Source organism: Sphaerodactylus townsendi, linkage group LG15 (genome assembly GCF_021028975.2).
Source record: "Sphaerodactylus townsendi isolate TG3544 linkage group LG15, MPM_Stown_v2.3, whole genome shotgun sequence".
Classification (NCBI taxonomy): Eukaryota; Metazoa; Chordata; class Lepidosauria; order Squamata; family Sphaerodactylidae; genus Sphaerodactylus; species Sphaerodactylus townsendi.
In genome coordinates this window covers 16466877-16493613 of record NC_059439.1, presented here as the reverse complement: position 1 = coordinate 16493613, position 26737 = coordinate 16466877, and the positions used below count along the sequence as shown (strand labels likewise).

General features: G+C 46.3%; 1 protein-coding gene across 3 annotated transcripts in view; it reads right to left on the bottom strand.

Moving 5' to 3' along the window:
• The window catches only part of ITGA3 (integrin subunit alpha 3), a 101028-nt gene that overhangs the window by 9669 nt on the left and 64622 nt on the right, over positions 1-26737 (bottom strand). For all 3 annotated transcript variants that reach the window (XM_048517685.1, XM_048517686.1, XM_048517687.1), the window contains exons 12-23: positions 25194-25330; positions 23138-23284; positions 20069-20166; positions 17781-17946; positions 16624-16692; positions 13644-13723; positions 12901-12978; positions 11588-11690; positions 9295-9471; positions 7610-7720; positions 5037-5150; positions 1626-1724 (exon numbers count right to left, since the gene is read on the bottom strand). In XM_048517685.1, the coding sequence (XP_048373642.1) occupies positions 1626-1724; positions 5037-5150; positions 7610-7720; positions 9295-9471; positions 11588-11690; positions 12901-12978; positions 13644-13723; positions 16624-16692; positions 17781-17946; positions 20069-20166; positions 23138-23284; positions 25194-25330 (1379 nt within the window). The remainder of the gene's footprint in view (positions 1-1625; positions 1725-5036; positions 5151-7609; positions 7721-9294; positions 9472-11587; positions 11691-12900; positions 12979-13643; positions 13724-16623; positions 16693-17780; positions 17947-20068; positions 20167-23137; positions 23285-25193; positions 25331-26737) is intronic.

Here is a 26737-nt window from a genome sequence, read left to right as displayed (position 1 = left end):
TTTACCCTCAAATCTCCAGGGATTTCCTAACCTGGAGTAGGCAACTCTAAAGAGGACCGGAAAAGCTGCACACGGAGATAAAGACTGTCTAGGGCATAAAGTTGGTTACAGCAGTGCTTTAATTAGAACAGTTAGATTCAAGTCTAGTAGCACTTTAGAGACCAACATGACTTTCAGGGTATAAACTTTCGAGAGCCTTCTTCAGACACCAGTGTGCTACTGGTCTCATAGAACCATTTCCAACTCTATGACCCCAAGGGCCATCAAGTCCAACCCCCTGCAATGCAGGAACACACGATCGAAACACTCTGACAGATGATCCTCCAGCCTCTCTTTAAAAACCTCCAAAGAAGGAGATTCCGCCACATTCCAAGGCAGCATATTCCACTGTCCAACAGCCCTTACCATCAGGAAGTTCTTCCTGATGTTTATGTGGAATCTCTACAACAACTAATAGTACTGGAACTAGAAACTGTTACTTGCCACTACTTACTAACAGGCTACAATCCAACAAACAGATAGGTTCCTTCAGTGTAATGAAACCAGTCAGTTTCAATGTGCCTTAAGTTTTTTTGTTGGATTGAGGTTTATGTTTTCTGTTTCATGGGTTCTTATTATGGTATTTTCCATTTTCACACCACATTGACAGCTTATCTTGAAACCAAAAAACCAAGCCATTTACAAGACGAGTGAATACTACTAGTAAACAGCAGTGCAATCCCAGTTATATGAAGAAGAAGAAGAAGAGTTTGGATTTATATCCCCCCTTTCTCTCCTGTAGGGGATTACAATCTCCTTGCCCTTCCCCCCTCACAACAAACACCCTGTGAGGTGGGTGGCACTGAGAGAGCTCTGAAAAGCTGTGACTAGCCCAAGGTCACCCAGCTGACATGTGTGGGAGCGTACAGGCTAATCTGAATTCCCTAGATAAGCCTCCACAACTCAAGCGGCAGAGCTGGGAATCAAACCCGGTTCCTCCAGATCAGAATGCACCTGCTGTTACAAACCATGCTTCTAATCCCTTCAGTGAGTTTAGAAGGTTGCAGCTCTGCTTAAAATTGTGTCGTCCCTCATATCTAACCAACTGATCACTCTGTATGTGCATGTATGGAATATGCTTTTGTCCATCACTGAACTGAAGGGCACTTTGGGAAATGGTGTGTGCCAATACTGGGTACCCAGCAATAGTACCTGGAACTGGAATGGGCCAAAAGGCCTCATCCACTGGTCTGACATGACTATTATTGTCTTACCAGATGTGACCGTTACAACGGATTTCATTGTACCCCCTTTACTATGGTGTTACCTTCCTCTTAGAGCTGACCAACACTAAAGAAAGGAAGTTGTGGAATTGTGTACCCCAAAGTGGTCTTTTGGGGAAGGGGCAGTGTCTACACAACTAAAGTGCCTAGGCCGGAGTTATGAAGAAAAAGGCTCACTGGAATCAAGTGGGAATTGTGAGATTAACAAATGTGGGCTAGCTGGAAGAACTACTAGAGAATTTACTCCTTCCTAGGTATGGGGTTTAATACGTGAGGAGAGACAGGCGTGAGGCGATCCCTTATTGAGGCTGGCAAAGGGGCAGAACTAAGGCTGTCTTTCCCAACCAATCCAGTTTCACTCACCCACACAGTGTGGTTTCTCATGTTGACGGTGGAAGTGTTTGTCCTGAGAAACAGGGTGGCTTGCCCGTCCACCTTCACACGGTCAAAGTTGTTGTAATCCTACATTTCCATGGGGTGGGACAAGAGAAGCCTGTTAGAAGCGGCAAGAGCAGCTTTCCTTCTGATACCTCCTACCCAGAGGCGTATCTAGGAAAAATGTAGCCCGGTGCAAAATCTGAGTTTTCCATCCCTCCCCATATGGGCGACCACCCTCCTTGACCATGACCAAACAACATTTTTTTTGCAACAGGTCTTGAGTTCAGTGTATGGACCCGGGGGGATAGCCAGTGACGTAGCTACCGTGGGGTGGGGTGGGGACAGGTGCCCTGGGCAGGTGCCATTGGGATCATTGAGGGTGAAAATTGCCCCCATAGTCCTCCCCTTCTCCCTTTGCCCCTCCAGAGGCCACTGTCAGGCCAGTCTCACCCGGCTAGGCCTGGTGGAGGTAGCTGCTGGGTGCCCCTGCCACCAGCTAAGGTAAGTGGGGGGGGGCAGCACGGGGGCCCATGGGGAGCAGAAAACTTGGAGTCTGCCCTGGGCTCTATTTTCCCTAGCTACGCCCCTGTGGATAGCCTGGGTTAGTCTGATCTTGTCAGATCTTGGAAGCGAAGCCGTGGCTAGTATTTGGATGGAAGACCACAAAGCAAGTCAAAGGTTGCTACACAGGCAGGCAACGGCAGTATCTCTTGGCGCCTAAAAACTATTTGGGGTTGCCATAAGATGGTTGTGACCTGACAGGAAAATAAGGAGTCTGATTTCTTGCCCAGAACAGTAGAGAGAATGGGAAACCAGTGCCATTAGAAGCAGTTGTGTACACAATGCAGATGTGACCAGGACTCAGGTCCCTTCCCCACATGCAGAATAATGCACTTTCAATTCACTTTCACAATCGTTTGCAAGTGGATTTTGGCTATTCCGCACTGCTGCGAAGTGCATTGAAAGTGGATTGAAAGTGCCTTATTCTGCATGTGCGGAAGGGGCCTCACCCATGGCCTGAGAAATTTTCCTTTCCCTTCTAAAACATTTTTTAAAAAATGTAACCCCCTTTGATTCCACGGAAGAAAGGCATGTTATGATAACACTGATCACCTCTTGTCAGGCCAAGTACCTATACTCTGTTCCACATAAAGATGGTAGTATATTCATCCACCACAGAACAAACCATGCCAGATCTTCTTTGTTGTAGAATGTTCCACCTGAGTCCTAGTGTCTATCTAGCCCAGGGGTCTGCAACCTGCAGCTCTCCAGACTACATTTCCCATCAGCCCACTGCCAGCATGGCCAATTGCAGACCGCTGATCTAGCCCTGCTCCTCCCATCTATTTGAAAGTTTGAAAATAAAAATACATTTTGGCATAAGTGTTCTTGTGCCAAAGTACCATGTTCAATAACGGTTTTGACAAAGGCAGTACCTAAAAATGGGACTATATCCTAATACGGAAGCATACAACTTTCTCAACGGCTGCACCTCAACTAGCCAAACTATCATTTTTATAGGCAGCTACATGCATATTCAGGTTTCATTTATGAGGCCCAGGCATGGCTGGTTTGCAATTGGCCCATTGCCACAAGCATGTAAACTTCTGCGTAAATCGGTGCGATACTTAGCTTTTGGCCTCAGCTACAGTTGCTCAAAATCATATGCAGGAATGTGAGTTGGAACGAAATTCATAATGCTCTTGCAGTCAAGTGGAATGCCTTAAGCACCCCCCCCCCCCATCGCCCCATTTATCCTGGCTGATTGAATAATTTATCACCAAGAAGAAGTGGTTGAAACTGATAACTTGTTCAGCCTTTTCCGAAGTTATTCCTGCTCCAGTTTGGAATTCTGTATGGTATCTATATCGGTTCACGCAGCAATTGATATTTATCAGCAGGGACGATTTCCGGCATGTCAGAACTTGTCATTGATGGTTCGAGTTATGCTGATTTCAATCTTGCCGCGATTCAGTAAACTGGATGAGTGGAGGCTGTATTTCACCTATCAGTAGGGATGTGCATCCTATTTCAGCTGATTGTGAACACTGTATGCAATGTTTATGTGTACGAAATACAAATAAACCTTTTTTATATCTCCGTTATACGTAGCTAGTAATGACAGTAATAATCAATAGCGTTTTGATAACTCTTTCAAGGGTTCATCATGTGTCATGCCCATTATCCCACCATAATCCTTACAACATCTTTGTGAGGTAGATCAGTATTGTTATTGTAGTACTGCAGATGGGGGGGAAGGGGAAATGGTCTACAGGACAGGTGTCAAACTCACGGCCCTCCTGATGTTATGGACTACAGTTCCCATCATCCCCTGCCAGCATGTTGCATGATGCTGGCAGGGGGTGATGGGAACTGTAGTCCATAACATCTGGAGGGCCGCGAGTTTGACACCTATGGTCTACAGCCATCCAGTGAGCTGGTAGCAGATGTGGCAGTGCCCCAACTCAACAGAAAAATTTTATATACATATATATTCATGCCAAACACTTGCACTCACACATACACATACACTTCTACAGGTATATATAAAATCATTGCACTTCGTATTGCTTTTGTGTTTGAGTGGTACATCCATTTTGTCCCTGCCCTTGATGGAGCAGGCTAGCACAATCATGGAAGCTAAGCTGGATTAGCCCTGGTTTGTATTTGGATCGGAAACCACCAAGGAAGTTCTGGATTGCTACACAGAGGCAGGAAATGGCCAACTGCCTCTGATCTTCTCTTGCCTTGAAAACCCTACAGGCAGAGGCGTATCTGGGAAAATGTAGCCCAGTGCAAAATCTGAGTTTTCCGTTCCCCCTTGTCCTCTCCCATTCATTCATTCATTCATTCATTCATTCATTCATTCATTCATTCATTCATTCATTCATTCATTCATTCATTCATTCATTCATTCATTCATTCATTCATTCATTCATTCATTCATTCATTCATTCATTCATTCATTGAGCAGAGTTGTCCTCCCTGGCACTCAATAAATGGTCTTCTCGACACAAACTAGAAACCAGAGGCATATTTAGGAAAAATGTAGCTTGGTGCAAAATCTGAGTTTTCTGCCCCCCCCCTCCCATATGGGTGACTGCCCTCCCCCACCATGACCAAACAACTTTTTTTGCACCAGGTCAGTGTATGGATCCAGTGGGGGGGGGGGATGCGGAGGCGATTTTCTGCCCCCCACGTGACTAAATGGCTGCAGCCCGGGGACATTTGACTCCATATGACCCCCTGGGCGGTACGCCTCTGCCTGCAGGGTTACTGTCAGTCAGCTGCAGCGTGACCCCATTTTGCACCGCCGCATCTATTTTGAAATAGACTTCCTGCAAACTTCTGGACCTCCTTTTAGCCAGGGCCACAGGGAAGGAAACCAACACCCACCTCAATGAATGTGCTGTTCCAGACCCGTGCTCGGACAACCACGTTTGCCAAGGCTCTGATGTCCGGCAGGGGGCACTCAAACCAGATGCAGCGAGATGTCCCTTTGGAGCAGCTCTGAGAACCAAGGAAGGATAAATGGAAGAGAACAAAGATAATAACGTTGGAAGAATGACACGGTATGAATCATCAGGGTTTCTTCAGACGCACAACTTGATGAATTTTTGGGCTGTAGGACTTGAAGGGATGTAGAGAGAGAGAAATCTTCAAAAAATAATGGTCCAGTGGTAGTAATGATAGGGCTCCCAGCTCTTTCTCCATCTACTTCACTACTCCTTACCTAGAAGATGCCTTTCCGGCCGAAATCAACCCAAAGAAGGCTAGCCGGACTTGAGATTTTGGGGCTGTTGCCCTCCTCTCCTACCTGGTCACTAGCAAGCTGCATACATATGCATAGAGACTTGAAGGGAGGGAGTGGAGAGAGAGAGAGAGAGAGAGAGAGAGAGAGAGAGAGAGAGAGAGAGAGAGAAAGAAAGAAAGAAAGAAAGAAAGAAAGAAAAGAAAGAAAGAAAGAAAGAAAGAAAGAAAGAAAGAAAGAAAGAAAGAAAGAAAGAAAGAAAGAGTTTGGATTTATATCCCCCCTTTCTCTCCTGTAGGAGACTCAAAGGGGCTTACAATCTCCTTGCCCTTCCCCCCTCACAACAAACACCCTGTGAGGTGGGTGGGGTTGAGAGAGCTCCGAGAAGCTGTGACTAGCCCAAGGTCACCCAGCTGGCGTGTTTGGGAGTGTACAGGCTAATCTGAATTCCCCAGATAAGCCTCCACAGCTCAGGTGGCAGAGCTGGGAATCAAACCCGGTTCCTCCAGATTAGATACACAAGCTCTTAACCTCCTACGCCACTGCTGCGTACTCCAAGGAACTCCAAGGATTGTTACCAGCAGTCTTTTGCTAACCCAGAGCACTATGATTATGTGGAATACCTTTTTTAAAGGCTTGGATTGTGTGCCTTTAACAGCTTTGTGGCAGGCAAAAATTCAACCGGAGAACTTCTCCTTCAGTTAAAGGTACAGAGACAGGGAAAGCAGCATCTCTTACACGTCTGCCTGTTAAGACGCTCTTAAAAGCAAGAGGCTCCTGTCAAAATGAGCTAAACTATGGGGATGAGGACACAACAATGCATAAGCTGCAGAGGTTGTGCCTGAAGAATCATGCAGTCAACAAATCTAATGGATCATGGCTATACCTGCGAGAAGAAGGTATGTTTGCATGCTAAGAATTTAACAAATGCGGATAACAACATAAAACAACATAAAAAGGCTGTTTAGGAATCCCCCCCTCCCCCCCCCAAAAAAAATCATGCGACAGTCAGGATTCCTGATTGGTTGGGAGTCCATAAATAAGCCCTTCTGGATCTAAGCCAACTCAGGGATGAACATTTTGCAAATGAGCAAGAGCAACAGCTGCTCATATATAGCATTTGCTGTTGTAGCTCCCCTCTTGTGGACCTGCCTGCCTGCCTGCCCAAGGAGGTCAGGAAAGTATGATGGAGGCAAGCTCCATTCTGGTTTTTGAATTCCACACTTCTGTTATTCCTCAGACTGCATAAAACAGAAATCACAAAATGGCTGCCACAGGGTCACAGCCACTGAACAAAATGTCCAACAGGTTCCAAACCAAGTGCCCTCTTGCAACTGAGGCAGCTGTTTTTGAATGAGTGTTCTATTTCAGATGTAAAGGCTTCCTTGGAGGACCTTGGAGGAGAAAAGCCAGGATAATAATAATAATAATAATAATAATAATAATAATAATAATAATAATAATAATAATAATAATAATAATAATAATAATAATAATGAGGAGGAGGAGGAGGAGGAGGAGGAGGAGGAAAAGGAGTAGTAGTAGTAGTAGTAGTTTGGATTTATATCTCCCCTTTCTCCCCCTTTCTCCCCCTTTCTCCCTTTCTCCCCTGTAGGAGACTCAAAGAGGCTTACAATCTCCTTGCCCTTCCCCCTCACAACAAACACCCTGTGAGGTGGGTGGGGCTGAGAGAGCTCCGAAAAGCTGTAACTAGTCCAAGGTCACCCAGCTGGCATGTGTTGGAGTGCACAAGCTAATATAGTTCACCAGATAAGCCTCCACAGCTCAAGTGGCAGAGCAGGGAATCAAACCCGGTTCCTCCAGATTAGAGTGCCCCTGCTCTTAACCACTACACAATTGCTGCTCCCCGAGGAGGATTTGCTCCACGGGGTGTCACAGGAAAAGGTTTCTAAACCCCAAAACATAAATAAGAATTCTTTTGGGTTTAATCCCTAAAGACAAAAGCAGCAACTGGATATCATGAAATATACTGGAAGGAACCACAGCACCTTTGGGTGCCATGTTGGAGTACACATTCACACTGCTTCCCTCAGGCAACCAGGCCTGGAGCCCCTCTACGACTACAGCCACCAGCTTGGAGTGGCCCAATATTTGCTTCAGACTTTTATTCTTCTCTCTCCTTCTGTTGAAAGGAGACAAAAACCACCAATGAAAGGTCTTCTGAGCTGAGGAAAAACATGTCAGCTGCTGGGCTCACCAGAAACGTTTCCGATTTGGCTTTCTTTGAAGCTGCCAAGGTGATAGGAAGTTCAGGTTTTGGAGATGCCTCCAGCTCTCGCTTCCGACGCGCGCTGCCACCATCCAGTAGCTAGAAAGGTAGAAGGAACTGGTCATCTTCCCCCCTTTTCCATCTTTTGTCACATCTGCTCTGCCCAAATGAACACGGCAGAAGCCACAGTGGTTTTCCTGAGGCGGTTGAAGTATCAAGCATCTGTGTTTGCTTGTTTAGCGTTCACAGGGAACATGGCAACTGTAATTGGGGCAGCAATAACTATCAGAGGTAGCATGGAAGGGTGACGGGCACAGATCAGTGGGACAGGCAGAAGGGACAACCCCTTCAAAAGTGGGGTTGGGTAAGGATGACCTAGAAAAGAAAATAGAAGCCATCCAGATTGATTGTTTCTATTCTCTCTCAATTTCAGATGCTTAGAAGACCTTAAAATCCAGTCTCTTTAATTGGGGATTTCAATGATGAAGGCAAGAAAGACTTGTTCCTCTTGGGCCACCGGAGCCCTTTTGAACAAGGACGTAGGGCTAGATACTTGCTCCAACTATTTATTCCTGCACAGAGAAGAGCTCTTGACTTCGCAAGATTCAACATTGTTCCCCCAGCAATACTGAGCGGCAGATACAAGGGGATCGAAAAATCAAATACTTTGTTCCTGCTCTCAGGTGGACACCGTATGTCATTCTCTCATACTCTGTCCCAAATTTGCAGAGATTAGAGCCAAATATTCTGTCTGTATTCCATCATTACAAGAGAAAACAGCTGACCTATTCAAAATCCCACTATTACGGAATAACTCAGATGTCATGTTCAGTGAAACAGCAGCAAATTTTCTGCAAGAAATAATGCATTGGAAATAAGTACCCTAAGTGTTTGATTGTCGGTGGGGTTGTTATCAAAGGGAAAATGGAGCCCGGTGCAAAATCTGAGTTTTGCTGCCCCCCATGTTGGTTTGTGTTTTCATAAGTTTTTGGCCTGCAGGGGGTGCTGTTTTTAGGCTAGCAGCATCAAAATTTCAGGGTATCTTTAAGAGTCTCTCCTGAAGATACCAGCCAGGTTTGGTGAAGTTTGGTTCAGGGTGTCCAAAGTTCTGGACCCTCAAAAAGAGTAGCCCCCATCTCCTATTAGCTCCCATTGGAAACAATGGGGCATGGGGGCACCCCCTTTGGGAGTCCATAACTTTGGACCCCCTGAACCAAACCTCACCTAACTTAGCTGGTATCATCAGGAGAGTCCTCCAAAAACTCCCTGAAATGTTGGTGCTGCTAACCTAAAAACTGCGCCCCCTGCAGGCCAAAAGCTAAAAAACACTAAAAAATACAAAAAACAAACCTGAAAATTTTGCTCCCCCCCCACAAGGCGTGCGCCCGGTGCAACGTGCACCCCCCGGTCCCCTTGTAGCTCCGCCTCTGGTTGTTATTATGCTATTTGCTGCATTTTGTTAATTTAACTGATTTATTATGCCAATAAAGGCTTTGAAATTAAAATTGATCTAGGAAAAGCACATCGAAACAAGTCTTTATCTTTCCAGGTTTTTTTTAATTGTCTGCTTCTGGTCTGAAGCTGGTTTTATACAGGACTATGACACGTCATTAAATAAAACACCTCTCAATCAACAAACAAATAAATTGGTCTGAGACACATGGGAGACTCACTGTGAGGTTGAGGTAGTTGATAACATGCCCGGGCGGTTCACAATGCCGGATCTCGTTCCCTTTTACCAAGATCTCTGTAGGGTACAGTAGCCATTTACCATTGCTGGCTTCATAAGGCCATTCAAAGCCTAAAGTGATGGTTCCCAAGGAACCCAAAGATTCGCCCTTTGTGGTCACCTAGAAAACAAAGGCCACATTATCATTATGAACTGTAATTATTATTACCAACTTCGTTTGTAGGACGCCTTTCTCACTGAAACTCGAGGCGGATTACAAAATACGTAGAACCATTCAAATAAGCCCTCTGGCCCTGCGAAACTTATGTTAAGGTTGTAAGCCACCCTCAGCCCATAAGGGGAAGGACGGCCTATAAACTAAATAAAATAAAAAATGAACAGATAATTAGCAAAGACCACCCCTAAACAAAATAACGCAGATAAAAAGCTGAGGGTCAGTTCTACTTTCTGAGTGAGCAATAAAAGCAAATTAGTGCATAAACCACTAGGGTAAGGTGACCAAATGGTCACCTTTGCAAACCGGGACAGGCGGGAAGGTGCATGCGCAGCCACAGGAGTGTGTGCATGCGCAGCCACAGGAGCGCACTGCCTTCTGGGGCGCTCCCATTTCCCGCCCTGTCACAGGGCGGGAAACGGCAGCGCCACAGAAGGCCGTGCACTGCTGCGGCCGCGCGGGAGGCTGCCGCACTGCCTTGAGCCCCAGAAGGCAGTGCGGCAGTCTTCCAAAACCCAGGACATTTGAAAAAACCCGCGGGACAAGTTGTTTCAAGGCGGGACTGTCCCGTCAAAAGCGGGACGTCTGGTCAGCCTACACTAGGGACCAGTGTGGAAGTAAGGAACGCAGATTGTGAAACACGTTTGGCATGGAGGTGGAATTTTTTTCCCCTTGTTTGTTTTACTCTCTATGAATACAGAACTCAGGCAGAGTAATGGAAACAGGAAAGCAGCGGGGGTCACATAAATCCTTAACATATAATTAATCTGGTGAAACTCCTTTGCCACAGGATACTGGGAATGACAATTAGCACTAGATGGCTTTCAAACGCTGTTGGCTCGTCAAAGAATGCAGCTGTTTTTCCAGGAAAGAGGCTTGTGAGTTTCTCCTCTTCCTATTTAAAGAACTAATGAGAAAATAATGCTTAATGAGCACTTGTTAGTCAGATGGCATGCGCCACACGTACCAGACTGGAATGTACCATTTCCCAGGCTGAGATCATGCATTTACTTTTTTATTTAAAAATTCAGGGGAAACAGACACGCAAACTGATCTCACACCCAGTTTGAACACTGGAAGGATGAACACCTTTAATATTTTTTTGGGGGGGGGGGGTTGTATGCTCTCTGTTATTGATTCCAAATATTTATTTTCTATCTTTCCTGTTCAGCAGCGTTGAGGCAAGAGAACGGGAATGCAAAATTTTAAAATTAAAACACATAGAGCAGTGCAATCACAGCCACGTTAAAAAAAAACAAATGTAAGGCTCAAGCGACCCTTGGGAAAAAGTAAGTTTAACAAGAGTTCTTTTTTTATTACTTTTTTAAAAATTTATTCCATTTCTAGCCAAGACTTCCCCGACTATAGCCTACTCAGGGCCGCTAACTACCAGAAAACGTAACTCAATAAATGTTATATAAAGTACAGTTAAAAACCTATCAATTCATTGTGGGTGGAGAAACAATTTTCCTCTGTGTTTGGAGTTTTAGCTCATTGATCTACTGAAACGGAACAATGTCATGTGCTCTAGATTTCTTTCAGTATATGCAGTGGTGGGATCCAAAAATTTTAGTAACACGTTCCCATGGTGATGGGATTCAAACTGTGGAGTAGCGCCAATGGGGCTGGGTGAGGAATGACGGGGGCGTGGCCGGGCATTCCGGGGGCGGGGCATTCCGGGGCAGGGCTGTGGCAAGGATGCAGCCGCTGCGCCGGTCCTTGGGCAGGAAACGAATGCACACAGGCCCAGGCTGCCACGCATGCCGGTGTACCTCCTGCTAGACTGCTTCAAGTTCTGCGCGCTACTGCTGAGAGGAGGGGCATAACTAAGGCAAAAATCATGTGGCAAAATCACCAATTAGTAGCCCCCTCTCGGCACACACAAATAATTAGTAACCTACTCTCGGGAACCTGTGAGAACCTGCTGGATCCCACCTCTGAGTATATGTGATCAGTCCGGAATACAGATTAGGCATACAAGCCACAGAGCTTAAGGCCCACAGGACATTGATGTGAATGGTCTCTGCTGGGAACAGTCTTCCCTTTCAAAGTAGGTCCTTACCTGGAAGTCAAATTCAATGGGGCTGCCCACGTCAGTTTCACTCTTCATGGCCGACTCACCCATGACTGTCCCACTAAAATACGACTGGAGCCACCGATTGACTCTGCCACAGAAGAGACAAATGCTTACATGTTTATGATGGTCCACCCAGGATCAGTCCTGATGATCTTTTGATACTAAACCGATTTTGTTTTTTAAACCCAGGTGGTGGATGGTCCACAGCTTGCTCTGTCTCTCCCCGTCTATCCCAACTAACCCCAGGGAGAGAATTAAACCTAAATTATGCACCTTCATTCCTGCAAATACATCCATTTTCTACAATTATGTTGCACAAGAGTTTGAGATGTCCTATAACAGTGGTGGTGAACCTATGGCACGGGTGCCAGAGGCGGCACTCAGAGCCCTCTCTGTGGGCACGCACAGACAGAGTACCCCCCCCCCCACACACACACATCTAGGCTGGCCTGGGCCACTGGGCTCAATTATTAGCATTAAACCTAAGACCAAGTTTTGGGGGAGCAGTGTAGGTAACCCTGTTAAGCGCTGTTAAACCCCATTGATTTTCATGCGAAGAACTAAAATGTGATCCTTTACCTGGGAGTAAGCTCAGTTGCTGGCAATGGGGCTTGCTTCTGAGTAAACCCTCCTAGGGTCGTGATTCACCCGTTGGAAGAGTCGCACAGTTGCTTCAAAACAAAGCCACCGACTACCACCAAGCTTACTCCCAAGTAACGCATGCCTCGGATCCAACCGTTTTTCTAAACTAAAACCTCAGTATTCAGGTTAAATTTCTGCGTTGGCACTTTGCGATAAATAAGTGGGTTTGGGGTTGAAATTTGGGCACTCGGTCTCGAAAAGGTTCGCCATCACTGTCCTATAAGGACTTAGCAGCTTCCATTCTCCATCCTCCTAGTGGTCCCCGCTGTCTCCTGAAGAAGTCGGCCTAACATCATGAGTGTGCTCAGAAACACAGTTATAGTCTGGCAGTGATCCCCAACATGGCACCAATGTGCCCACCCAAGCTTTTTCTAGCACCCACTTCTTCATTTGAGAGAAACAGGTAGAGACTTTTCCTAGCAGTCTCTTCCTGCCTTCCCCACCTCAATCTGCTGGGCAGCGGGGCCAGCCTTACACTGCCCAGCTGATGATAGTGCCCACTCTCCTCTCTTACAATTACAAAGGAGCCCACCTTCTCAAAAACATCAGGGAACCCCTCTACTTCCTCCAGTCTCCCATCTTCCATGGCAATAAGATGTCTGTTAACATAACCCGTACTTTTTAACAAACAAAACACTCCTTCAGTAGATACGTACATCGTCAGGGTTGCTTCGACGGTATAGTCCACCATCAAGACTGCCTGCACCGGCATCAGATCTGATTGGTTGCTTATCCTGCCAGAGACACGTGATTCAGCGGGTCAATTTTTGGCTTCCCAGAATGGATATTTTTTTTAGTTATTTTGGCGGCTCGGAAACCAGTCAGGGTGGCTCCTGCATCATCAGGATAAATCTGGGTCACTAATCGTTCACACTAGGATTAGTCATGAATACGGTTGCCAGGTAACCCGCCCAACCACTAAGCTTGCTCACATGCCAGGTCTTGAACCCCAACATACTAGGAAGCGACCAGCTGGGCTCCCTGACAGTTCATCCCCGTGGTGGCGAACCTTTGGCACTCCAGATGTTATGGACTACAATTCCCATCAGCCCCTGCCAGCATGGCCAATTGGTCATGCTGGCAGGGGCTGATGGGAATTGTAGTCCATAACATCTGGAGTGCCAAAGGTTCGCCACCACTGGTCTATCCCATTTTCAGCACCTCCCCCCCACTTTTTGCTGTCAAGTCACATTTGACTTACGGCAACCCTTGGTAGGGTTTCCAAGAGAAGAGATGTTCAGAGGTGGTTTGCCATTGCCCGCCTCTGTGTCAAGACCCTGATATTCCTCCCATCCAAATACTTGTCAGGGTTGACCCTGATTAGCTTCCGAGTTCCAATGACATCAAACTAGCCTGGGCTACCCAGGTCGGGACTTGTCATGAGGAGAACAAAACTCACGTGGTGGCCTCCAGCTCAACAGCGACCTCCGGGGTGTTCAGTGTAATTCTGATAACTTCAAATGTGATGATCAGCTCTGCCTGGAAGGAAGGCAACATGGCACAACCTTGTTATCCTTGCGGCCAAAGAGTCATCACAGCAGGGATCCCTCTCTGCACTGTGACCTCGATGGCAAGACGTCAGGGAGTAGGATAGTGAGAACAGGCTCATGTTGATGGCTTGTCAGCAAGGGTTAGGTGATATCTCTAGCTTTGTCCCCAGCGTGGTGTAGTGGTTAAGAGCAGGGGGATTCTAATCTGGAGAGCCGGGTTTGATTCCCCACTCCTCCACCTGAGTGGCATAAGAACATAAGAACACACCAGCTGGATCAGACCAGAGTCCATCTAGTCCAGCATTCTGCTACTAGCAGTGGCCCACCAGGTGCCTTTTGGAGCTCACGTGCAGGATGTGAAAGCAATGGCCTTCTGCTGCTGCTGCTCCTGAGCACCTGGTCTGCTAAGGCATTTGCAATCTGAGATCAAGGAGGATCAAGATTGGCAGAGGTTTATCTGGTGAGTCAGATGTGTTTTCACACTCCTACATCCCTGCTGGGTGACCTTGAGCTAGTCACAGTTCTTCAGAACTCTCTCAGCCCCAACTTCCTCACAAGGTGTCTGTTGTAAAGGAGCTTGTAAGCCATCTTGAGTCTCCTTGCCAAAGAGAAAGATGGAGTATAAATCCAAACTCTTCTTCTTCTGTAAGTTGGAAAGGACTCCCTCCACCACAACCCAATGGCCCACTCATCTATAAAATGTGCACATACACTGGTGCTAAGGAGTGTTTAGCTTTTGAATAAGGGCTACCCATGAATAAGGGCTACCATGACTCAAAGCAATGCCTTCAAAAGGACCTGCAGTTACTTCTAAACCCCCCCCCCCCTTATCTGCTGTTTCTTTGGCACCCTCCACCTAAGTCTGGACTTTTTCTTCATTGCTGTAGACTCATCCCAGCTAATAAGAGATCACCCTTTCAGTTTATTTACAGTCAAAGACCAGCATGGAATAAAAGACAATATAAAAGAACACTGCAGCCAAAACAGATGGCTTAATTAATTCTGATCGTACAATTAGAACAACATCTATACCTGCATCAATCATGTCATCTAGCCGGAATCCTTATTCTTATTTTGCAATCCTCCATACCAAATTTAGCCACTTTATGGGTTATCTCACCCTTTTAATCAGCCTAATAGAATTGCTTAGTACATCCTGGTTTATTTCATAAGCAATGGTGATATAAACGGAGATACGCGTATAAAAGGCACAATCCATCAAAACGTGTTTAACAATTTCAGCACTGCTGTCCCTGCATGGGCACAATCATTCGGCAAGAAGGCTTTTCTTATATCTCACACCTATTACAGCTGAGGGAAAAGAACCACATTGCAGTAATTTGAACACTTCTGTGTCCAAGATAATCCAAATGTGCAAGGCAATTACCTGAGATCTTACACTTAAAATTTAACGCAGGTGTCATATTTGGTTCTTTTTGAGGCTCCATATCAAATATGTGCTGCTTAGATCACCCTGTGCACATGATGATGTCATAACTCTGTTCAGCCAATCAGAGTTGGCCAATTCAGACTGAGAGCTCTGCTTTCTAAACTGGCCACTCAACTGGTCCTAACCAGTCAGGGATCAAATAATGAATGTGTTGCTGTTGGGATGGCAAACAAAGTCTGCTCAAAGCAATGATTGCTGAATAGGTGCATTTGTGCTCATCAGTACTCTCATGAATATTATCAATGGGAGAGGAGGGCCTTTTAACCCTGATGAAAATGTTCCACATCAATTGTGCCTCTTTCTATTGCATCCTACTGTTAGGCATTTAAACAGTTCTGTAGCTGACAAAGCTCCTTATAGAGTACATTGTCTTTTAACCACTTCCCTCCCTCTTGAATGGAAAAACACAATGCTTATGAAGCATGACGTTTTATAGGTGAGAGACATGAGGTCAAGTTTCTGTAGGCAGTTTTCAGAGCGTACAGGAGGGCAGGAAGATTCAGAGCAAGTTTCAAAGGCCTGAACATTAAATGTCCATTCCACGCCCTTCAAAAATCCCCAAGCAATATCTGTAAGGCGATTTAAAGACAGCCAGTGTGGTATAATGGCTAAGAATGATGGAATGGTATCTGGGAGACCCAGGTTGGTATCCCCTCCGGTGCCATGGAAACTTGTTGGATGACCTTGGCCCATTCACATCTTCTCAGCCTAACCTACTCCACAGGGTTATTGTGAGGATAAAATGAAGGAGAGGAGACTGGTGTAAGCCACTTTGCATCCCCATTAGGGTGAGAGGCAGGGTATAAATGTGTCAAATGAATGAATGAACAAACAAACGAACGAACGAACAAACGAACGAACGAACGAATGAATGAATAAGAACAAACATTGTATTCCTCAAGGCTTTCACGTCGACATCACTGGGGTAGCTGGTGTATGGTTGATGGCCATTTTAGTGAGCATTCTTCCTGATAGCCATTTCGCATCTGTGGCTGGCATCTGAAAATCCTTCAGATCCTCTGAAGATGCCAGCCACAGATGCAGGCGAAACATCAGGAGAGAATGCTGCTAGAACACAACCATACAGCCCGGAAACCACACAGCACCCCAAGAACAAACATTGTTATAACTTTTACTACCTTTCAATAACTACGGATATGATGCTATTGAGGAACAACACTGAGGAACTGTCACTGCCCATGATCTGAAGTATGTGCATTTGTGAGAATTTGTGTTTGCCAGTGAAATAAGAGTGCTGCCTCTCAGTAGCACTCTGGAAATACGGAGCGGATGGTAAAGTGAGGAAATGGGCAGAATTTCAGTGCCCTACAATTCACCAAAGGGAACAACATGCTTTCATCGAATCAAACTGCCTTGTGAGTCTCCTACTACAGACACCTGTTCCTTTAAGAGCACTCGAAGCTACCAAAACCACTCACCCGCTGGTTCTTCTTAAAGGGATTACCCAGTTCACATAGGACTGTCTTCTCAAATGTGCATGCCCCGCTCTGAAGAATGGAAAGAGCCCTTTTCAGTTAGGTTGGCTTTCAGTTAAATTCATTGCAGTTAATGACCTTTATATGTTTTAACACAGAATTATAGAACCAAAGAGTTGGAAGAGACCACAAGGGATATCAAGTCCAACCCCCTGCCATGCAGGAACACACAATCAAGGCACTCCCGACATATGTGCACCCAGCCTCTGTTTAAAAAACTCCTAAGAAGGAGACTCCACCACTCTCCGAAGCAGTGAATTCAGTGGTGGGATCCAAAAATGTTAGTAACAGGTTCCCATGGTGGTGGGATTCAAACTGTGGTGTAGCGCCAATGGGGCTAAGCGGGGCACGACGAGGGCGTGGCCGGGCATTCCGGGGTGGGGTGTTCCTGGGCGGGGCTGTGGCAAGGACACAGCCGCTGCGCCGGTCCTTGGGCAGGAAACGAATGCACGCAGGCGCAGGCTGCCACGCACGCCGGTGCACCTCCTGCTAGACTGCTTCAAGTTCTGCGCGCTACTGCTGAGAGGAGGGGCATAACTAAGGCAAAAATCACGTGGCAAAATCACCAATTAGTAACCCCCTCTCGGCACACACAAATAATTAGTAACCTACTCTCGGGAACCTGTGAGAACCTGCTGGATCCCACCTCTGAGTGAATTCCATCTTGTGCGGAGTGATGGCTGCCTCATACTTAGTGCCAGGATTTCCTGGTGTGTGTGTGTGGGGGGGTCTTCCTGGCAGGGGTGGAGGAAATGATTCTGGGGCCCCATCCTGGGCTTTTGCCCAGGGAACCAGGATCACTAAGAGCACTTCCACACATGCAGAATGATGCACTTTCAAGGCACTTTGCAGCTGGATTTTACTGCGCGCAACAGCAAAATCCACTTGCAAACAATTGTGAAAGTGGATTGAAAGTGCATTATTCTGCATGTGTGAAAGTACCCTAAGACTGCCCGTGTAGCTTCTGTATGTTAAGATTCTTCACAAACCATGAAGCAACATTTCTCCACCCTGCCTGTCTAAAAAGCTGCTGGCCCAGTCACTAGATGGATGGTTTGTGTCAGTGAAAAAGTTCTTATAAAAGAGGAGGTCTCTCTCACCGGCCGGACAGAGGATGGTAGCAAAGAAGGTGGAACAGTGATGTTCAGAAGGGCCTCGTGAGCATCTTCCCCGTTGGTGGGCGTTGATGGGAAATTGGTGACGGTGACGTTCAAGTGCAGTTTCTTGACTTCCCGGCTGTACTGCAACACCTGAGTGCCATGCCGCCTGCCACGGAGAAGATAGAGTCAGGACACATTTGCAGGTACGGATGAGTTTCCCACCCACCCACTACCTTACAATGCAATAGGGCTTGTTCGATCCTCTTGGTATAACAACTGCAAGAGGGAATCCTGTAACTCAACTGTCTTTTCATGTTTTTCAGACCCAGGACTCACTTTTAACTCTGGTGCTCCATATCAAATATGTGCGGCTTAGATCACCTTGTGCACGTGATGATGTTGTAACCAGAGGTGGGATCCAGGAGGTTCTCACCAGTTCCCGAGAGTGGGTTACTAATTATTTGTGTGTGCCGAGAGGGGGTTACTAATTGGGTCTGCTTTTCCGTTAGAAATTCCATTAGGTCCAAAAATCATAAAGACCTGTTGTTTCCTATGTGGCTGGTTAGCGAAGGTAGAAAACGGGATAATTCTCCCTGTTGGGCTGTTTTAAAAACATGTTTTAGAAATATGGCAAAGTTCCCTGTTTAAGGAAAGTATCCTTCTTTTGATTTCTAGAAACAAAATTAAGTATTTGAATGTATTAAGTATTTGACAGGCAGTCAATTAGAGGAAAAGTAGTTGTTTCTGTTGGCAGTAGATGATAGGACTTGTTATAATGAGTTTAAATTATGGACAGAAAGATACCAGCTGGAATTTAGGAACTTTTTTTTTACAGTAAGAGTTTTTTACAGTAACAGAGAAATTATTAATGCCCCGCCTCCAGAATGCCTGGCCACGCCCCCGTTGTGCCCCACCCACTCCCATTGGCACTATGCCACTGTTTGAATCCCACCACCAAGGGAACCTTGGATCACACCACTGGTCATAACTCTGTTCAACCAGTCAGAGTTGGCCAATTCAGACTGTTTTGCTGGTGGGAAATTTCATCTAGATACTAACAGTGCAATCCAGTGAGGTATAGTGGTTAAGAGTGTCAGACTGTAATCTGGAGAGCTGGATTCGATTTCCCACTCCTCCACATGAAGACTGATGGGTGATCTTGAGCCAGTCGCAGTTCTCTCAGAACTGCCTCTGCCCATGCAGAGGCAGGCAATGGCAAATCATCTCTGAACGTCTCTAGCCTTGAAAACTCTATGGAGTTGCTGTAATTCAGCTGTCACTTAATGGCACTTTCTACCACCTATCCTCAACAGAGATACACCCTTCTAAGCTTTGGTCTTGAATGGACCTAGGAAGGCATAACTCTGCTTGAGATTAAACTCTGGTTATCCCACATTGTCTACATTTGTACACGGTGGGTAACCCAAGCTTGATTTCTTCCTGGACTTCTTCCTGTATCCTGCACAAGAAAAGAGGAGGAGGAAGCGAAGTGTGTACAACATTTATTGAGCCGCACATCAATTTAAGCCTCACTCCCTCCGAAAGGGCCAAGACTTCGATGCTTCTTAATGATCACTATTCTAAACAGAGTGAAGATGTAGCAAAGAACAGTGGTGTTGTGGTTAAGAGCAGGTGTACTCTAATCTGGAGGAACCGGGTTTGATTCCCTGCTCTGCCGCTTGAGCTGTGGAGGCTTATCTGGGGAATTCAGATTAGCCTGTACACTCCAACATATGCCAGCTGGGTGACCTTGGACTAGTCACAGCTCTACGGAGCTCTCTCAGTCCCACTTACCTCACAGGGTGTTTGTTGGGGGCAGGGGGAAGGGAAAGGAAATTATAAGCCCCTTTGAGTCTCCTTGCAGGAGAGAAAGGGGGGGATATAAATCCAAACTCCTCTTCTTCTTCTGAGTTCTTAGTTCTTGCTTTGTTAAAACACTAGTCACTTTGACTTGGATCTTATTCTGGTTATCCTTGTTTTAAAATTTTAACTTATGCCTAATAAAGGTGGCTGATCGATTGGCTGATTGATTGGCTGGCATCCATGGTGATTGAAGACTAATGTTCCAGTGAATTCAAAGATGGTCTGAGGTTGCATCAATGACACCCAAACATTCTCCATCAATCATCCACCTCCCCCCACAAAAAGGCACGTGCATCCAAAAGAATTCTACCCATTGCTATCTTTTTACATATCCTGTAACTAAGCTCTGGAATTTACGACAGGTTCCCAAAGTAAACCCTGGTGAAAGTCCAGGACAGCTGTCTCCGTTTAGAAATGACCCTCACCTGGGCAACATCTGGTTCTGCTCATTCACAAAGACAGCCTGGATTTGCAGGTTGCTATTGCAGACGCTGTCGATCCCACATTCCTTCTGGAACTGGATCTGAAAGAAGAGGGGTCAGTTTTATCCGAGGCACTTCTCTCTTTTCTGTTTGCTGGTTGTAGAGTGAAACACCAAAGCGCAGGACGTGCCGTGGAAAATAATGTCATCGTAATAACAAAAAAACAGCCAAGCCAAGAACTTCTATGAGTCATCGTACACAGAGTTACTGCACTCGAAGCCCACTGAAACCAATGGGGTTAGAGTGGCATAACTCTGCATTGGACCACGCAGAGGTGCATTGAGGCAAAATGTATCCCAGTGCAAAATCTGCCCTCCCCCACCACAACCAAACAATTTTTTTTCTGGTAGTGAGGGGTGGGGGGTGATTTCCCCCCTCCATGACTAAACAGCCACAACCTGGGGACTTTTGACCCCATATGTCCCACTATTAGTCACTTCATTGGCTTCATTGTCAAGTTACAGCTGATTCACGGTGACCCTGTAGGGCATAGGTGTCAAACTCGCGGCCCTCCAGATGTTAGGGACTACAGTTTCCATCATCCCCTGCCAGCATCATGCTGGCAGGGGATGATGGGAACTGTAGTCCCTAACACCTGGAGGGCCGCAAGTTTGACACCTGTGCTGTAGGGTTTTCAAGGCAAGAGATGTTCAGAGGTGTCCAGCTATTGCTTGCCTCTGTGTGGGCTGAGAGAGTTCTGAAAGAACTATGGTTGGCCCAAGGTCACCCAGCAGGCTTCATGTGGAGGAATGGGGAATCAAACCCAGTTCCTCAGATTAGAATTTGCTGCTCTCAACCACTATGTCTATCACTAGGACAGCAGAACTGCCACAAAGCTGTCTTTTAACTGAGCAGCCTCAGCCTGAGCTAGTCACAGCTTGGAAGCCAAACAGGGTCAGCCCTGACAGCACCTGGATGGGAGACCACCCAGGAGGCAGGCAATGGCTAACCCCCTCTCCTCATCTCTTGCCTTAAAAGCCTTACGGGGTCGCCATAAATCAGCTGCTAGTTGACAGCACTTAATGATGACTATTAATCTCTCAGGCCCCTTCGGCACATGCAGAATAATGCACTTTCAATCCACTTTCAATGCACTTTGAAGATGGATTTTACTGCGTGGAATAGCAAGATCCACTTGCAAACAAGTGTGGAAGTGGATTGAAAGTGCATTATTCATATATTATATAATTTGTTCTAAACCTTAGAACCATGGCAAACATTCTTTTCCAGTAGGTGGTGCTAGAGTGAGCTTGGACAATGGGACCATCAAGTGATGATGGAAAACACGGGACTCCTCACCGACTTTTTAATATGTATGTCTGTTGGGATGTTTATAACAGAACGGATGTTTATTGTCCAATCATTGGCTGAGCTTTAAAACATCCTGGCATATTAATAGATACTTTAACAGATGAGAGGAAAGTTGCCAGCAATAGAACGTCGGCAAATAGCGCAGAATCAATGAGTAAAGCGAAAGGGCAGCACAAAGTATGGGGAGAAGGATTCCATACATAACCTCAAGTCAAGAAGTGCTATATGTCTACCCGAGCATAGTTGCAATCCTTCCAGACTGAGTGCCCCAACAAAAGGGAATGAAATTCATGAGTTCAGAGTGACTGCTTAAATACGTGGCACAGTGGAGAGCATTATGCTGCATTGTGGCTCAGAATAAAATGGGATGTGCTGTTCTTGGTCTGCTGATGTTGGTATTGCCTGTTCAGACTGACAGCAGTTCTCCAGGGTCTTTTTCACCAGGGATGCCACAGAATAAACATGGGACTTTTTGCCTGCCAAGTAGATCACAGGTGTCAAACTCGCGGCCCTCCAGATGTTATGGACTACAGTTCCCATCAGCCCCTGCCAGCATCATGCTGGCAGGGGATGATGGGAGCTGTAGTCCAGAACATCTGGAGGGCTGAGAGTTTGACACCTATGGCCTAGAGCACAGGTGTCAAACTCATGGCCCTTCAGATGTTCATGAACTACAATTCCCATCAGCCCTTGCCAGTAGAGCCAATGCTCATGTGGGAAGGGACTGATGGGAATTGTAGTTCATGAACATCTGGAGGGCCGCGAGTTTGACACCCCTGAAGTAGATGCTCAGCTACTGAGCAAAATTTCTGTGATGTTGGGGCTGGTGGCCAGGCCTCCTGACTTGGCTATCACCAATGACAGATGCTTTTGAGGCTGAGCAGGGTTCCAGTATGGAATGTGTGAATGTGCATGGGTGATGGAGGAGGAGGAGGAGGAGGAGGAGGAGGAGGAGGAGGAGGAGGAAGAAGAAGAAGAAGAAGAAGAAGAAGAAGAAGAAGAAGAAGAAGAAGAGAAGAAGAGGAGGAGGAGGAGGAGGAGGAGGAGTTTGGAGTTATATCCCCCTTTCTCTCCTGTAGGAGACTCAAAGGGCCTTACAATCTCCTTTCCTTCCTCCCACCCCCACAACAAACACCCTGTGAGGTGGGTGGGGCTGAGAGAGCTCAGAAGAACTGTAACTAGCCCAAGATCACCCAGCTGGCATTTGTTGGAGTGCACAAGCTAATCTGGTTCCCCAGATAAGCCTCCACAGCTCAAGCGGCAGAGCGGGGAATTAAACCCGGTTCCTCCAGATTAGAGTGCACCTGCTCTTAACCTATACACCACGCTAAACGATAAACCAACATTTATTGATTGATTGATTGATTGATTGATTGATTGATTGATTCGATTTGTAGACCGCCCCATCCCCAAGGGGCTCTTGGGGATGGGTTTCAGTTTGAGGGGCTCTTGACCCTTGGGTTTCAGTTTGATTTGGGAACTCTACTCATCTCTGGAAGATCTGCCAATATCAACAAAATTCATGGCACAACTTGGTAGGTAGGGCAGGATGTATGGTGGTACAACATGGTAATACAAGAGCATGGTTGTGCATTAATGACCCTATGCAGGTATCGGAATGAAAGGAGACAGAGACAGCTGACAGCACATGAACTTGGGAACCTGAGAGACAGAGTGCCTAGTTTTTTGCCCGTAGCCAACCTCAGTATGCTCTTCCCGGCGTTGATCCTCATTCAAGACAGGAAACTTGTCAAGGGAGCGAAGACCCAGCTGAAAAGTCATGGGTTTTTCAGCTAGAGAGTAGTTCATGGAGAACGCAATGGGGTTCAGCTTATCTCGGTTGTCATCCTGCAAGACAGGTAAGAGTTCATCTCACATAGCTCAGATCTGAAGTCAAAAACAAACATCTCTCTCCTTGGTCAGATTAGCCAACCACACTCTACTCGAGCGATCTTCCTTACTATTTCCCACTGCTTGTGTCAGAAGCATAAGGAACCATCTGGTACCAATGGTTCTCCTTGCCTGGGACTTCCAGCCTTAAGCATAAACAACTCCAAAGTCTTGGGGCAAACAAAAGCCTCCCTTCACAGTGCACTTTGAGATCCTATTAAACTGGAGTGGCCATCCACTGAAACATAGATCTAGGGCTGGCTAAAGGCATTTGTGGTGATCTCGGTCAAATGTGTCCATCAGTTTTGGGATCCATGCTACTTTCAACCTGACTGCCTTTATTAATTTTATTAATTCGTATGTTTGTACCTTCTTTTTCTCCCCAGTAGGGATGCTAAGCACCTTTATATTACATTCTATACCAAACCACATTTGGCTCTGGAGGCATAGGGCGCAGCCCCGTCCAATGGGTGGAGAGCAAGGCATGCAGTTACCGTTGGGGTTGCCAACCTTGCAGGTGGCTTCTGGAGAACTCCTGCTATTACAATGGATCTCCAGGGAACCAAGATCAGTTTCCTTGGGAAAAAAATTGGCTCCTTTGGGGGGGCGGGGTGTGGACTCTATGGCATTATACTCTGCTGAGAATCCTCCCCTCCTCATGTTTAGATATTTGAAGGGATGTCATGTTGGTGAGGGAGCAAGCTTGTTTTCTGCTGCTGCAGAGACCATGACTAATGGGTTCAAGGTGAAGGAAAAGAGATGCCACCTAAACATCAGGAAAAACTTCCTGACAGTCAGGGCTGTTTGACAGTGGAATTCTCTGCCGCGGTGAGTGGTGGAGTCTCCTTATGTGGAGATTTTTAAAGAGAGGCTGGATGGCCCTCTGTCCGGAGTGCTTTGATTGTGTGTTCCTGCATTGCCGGGGGTTGGACTTAATGTCCTTTGTGGTCTCTTCCAACTGTATGATTCTCACAATAACCCTGTCAGGTAGATTAGGCAGATATGACTGGCCCAAGGGCAGCCAAACAAGCTACCTTGGCAAAGCGGGATTCGAACCTGGGCCCCCACATCCTTGTGCAACACTCTAAGCATTACCCCACATTCGCTCTCATTGGCGTGCAAGGCAGGTGATGGAGCCATGGTCTCTTTGTCAAATGATGCTTAGCAGCTAATGGGGAGAGGCAGTGTCCCAGTGCAGTCTAGATCAGTGGTGGCGAACCTATGGCAAGGGTGCCAGAGGTGGCACTCAGAGCCCTCTCTGTGGGCACACGCAGAGTGCCCCTCCCACAAATCTAGGCTAACCTGGGCCACTGGGCGTGATTATTAGCATTAAACCTAAGACCTAGTTTTTATTAATTAATTGATTGATTGATTGATTGATTGATTGATTAATTGATTAATTGATTGATTAATTAAATTTGTAGGCCGCCTCATCCCCGAAGGGGAAGCAGTGTAGGTAACCCTGTTAAGCGCTGTTAAACACCACTGATTTTCATGCGAGGAACTAAAGCACAATCCTTTACCTGGGAGTAAGCTCGGATGCTGGCAATGGGGCTTGCTTCTGAGTAAACCCTCCTAGGGTCGTGATTCACGCGTTGGAAGAGTTGCATGGTTGTTTCAAAGCAAAGCCAATGACTACTACCAAGCTTACTCCTGAGTATCACATGCCTTGGAGCCACCCTTTTTTTTCTAAACTAAAACCTCAGTATTCAGGTTAAATTGCCATGGTGGCACTTTGTGATAAATAAGTTTGTTTTGGGTTGCAGTTTGGGCACTTGGTCTTGAAAAGGTTCGCCATCACTGGTCTAGATGCTATCTGGTTCCCTCCCAGTCATCAGCTTTGACACTTGTGGTGCCCTCTGCTCACCCGTAGGAGGACCTTCAGAATTTGGCATTTCCTGTTCGGCATGGAAAATCTCCCTCGATAGACAGCAGAGTTTGTGCCGGCAAAGTACACTCGAGGGGGCCGGCGGTCCCGATCAGCTTCCACTATGTAATTCAGCTCTAAAAAGGGGGGAAAGGGGAAAAGTACAAAGACAAGTCGGGGGCTCAGTCAAGGCAGAGTCAAGAAACAGAGGCCCCTTCCGCACATGCAAAATAATGCGTTTTCAAACCACTTTCTCAACTGTTTGTTAGTGGATTTTGCTTTTCTGCACAGCTTCGAAGAGCACTGAAAGCAGTTTGAAAGTGCATTATTCTGCATGTACGGAATGAGTCAGAGAGAGGCATGCACCATTATCATTGCTATTACCGCTCCCAAGCTCCACCTGACCAGATACTGAAAACAGGTAAAATCCTTAAGAAGAATAAAACTGCTTCCTCAGGTCATGTCTGACAGGGACTTAGTTGACAGGAATTCCCATTTACATAAACAGGAAAATTCCAAACAAAAAGGAGAAGGGTGCCCCTGAGTATATTCAGAGGGCTGTAAGAAAGTCTCGCATGTCTAGAATGATGGAGAAGAGCTGTAAAGTCAAAACTCCAGTCTGTGGGTAAATGCTGTAAGCAAGTTCTGCACACTAGAATTATGGGACAGGACTTTACAGCCAGAACTGACTGAGTCCTTGGTGTTTTTCCTTTGCAGAGGCCCCTTCCGCACATGCAGAATAAAGCACATTCAATCCACTTTTGTTTGGAAGTGGATTTTGCTATTCCACACAGCTTCTAAGTGCATTGAAAGTGGATTGAAAGTGGATTATCCTGCATGTGCAGAAGGGGGCAAAGAGATATACTTAGCAGAGTTAGGAGAGTAATAAATCAAGATGCATGAGTTGCAAAGTTATATGAAGTTTACTATTCAACTAACTAAGTTTACATGTACATAGAAAAGAAAATTTCGAGAAAAGGCTACTCTGCCCTGTTGCACATATTGGTATCTAGCTGCACACTCAACACTACATCTTTATGCTTTTCTTAGTAGGAACAGAATCAGAAAAAGCGAACATAGATTTGCAGCTAGATACCACTCCGGACATGTGACCTGTTGCATGCAAGCAATGGAGATTTAACTAACCAATAAGAAGAAGAAGAAGAGTTTGGATTCTCTCCTGTAGGAGACTCAAAGGGGCTTACCATCTTCTTGCCCTTCCCCCTTCACAACAAACACCCTGTGAGGTGGGTGGGGCTGAGAGAGCTCTGAAAAGCTGTGACTAGCCCAAGGTCACCCAGCTGGTGTGTGGTGGAGTGCACAGGCTAATCTGAATTCCCCAGATAAGCCTCTACAACTCAAGCGGCAGAGCTGGGAATCAAACCCGGTTCCTCTAGATCAGAATGCACCTGCTCTAAGCCACTGCTCTTAGCCACTATGCCACTACTGCTCATCAATTGCCACTACGCCAATAGCTCATCAATTGGCATCAGCTAGTTGACATACAAACAATGTTTAACTCCTTCAGGACTGGAGTGACATAC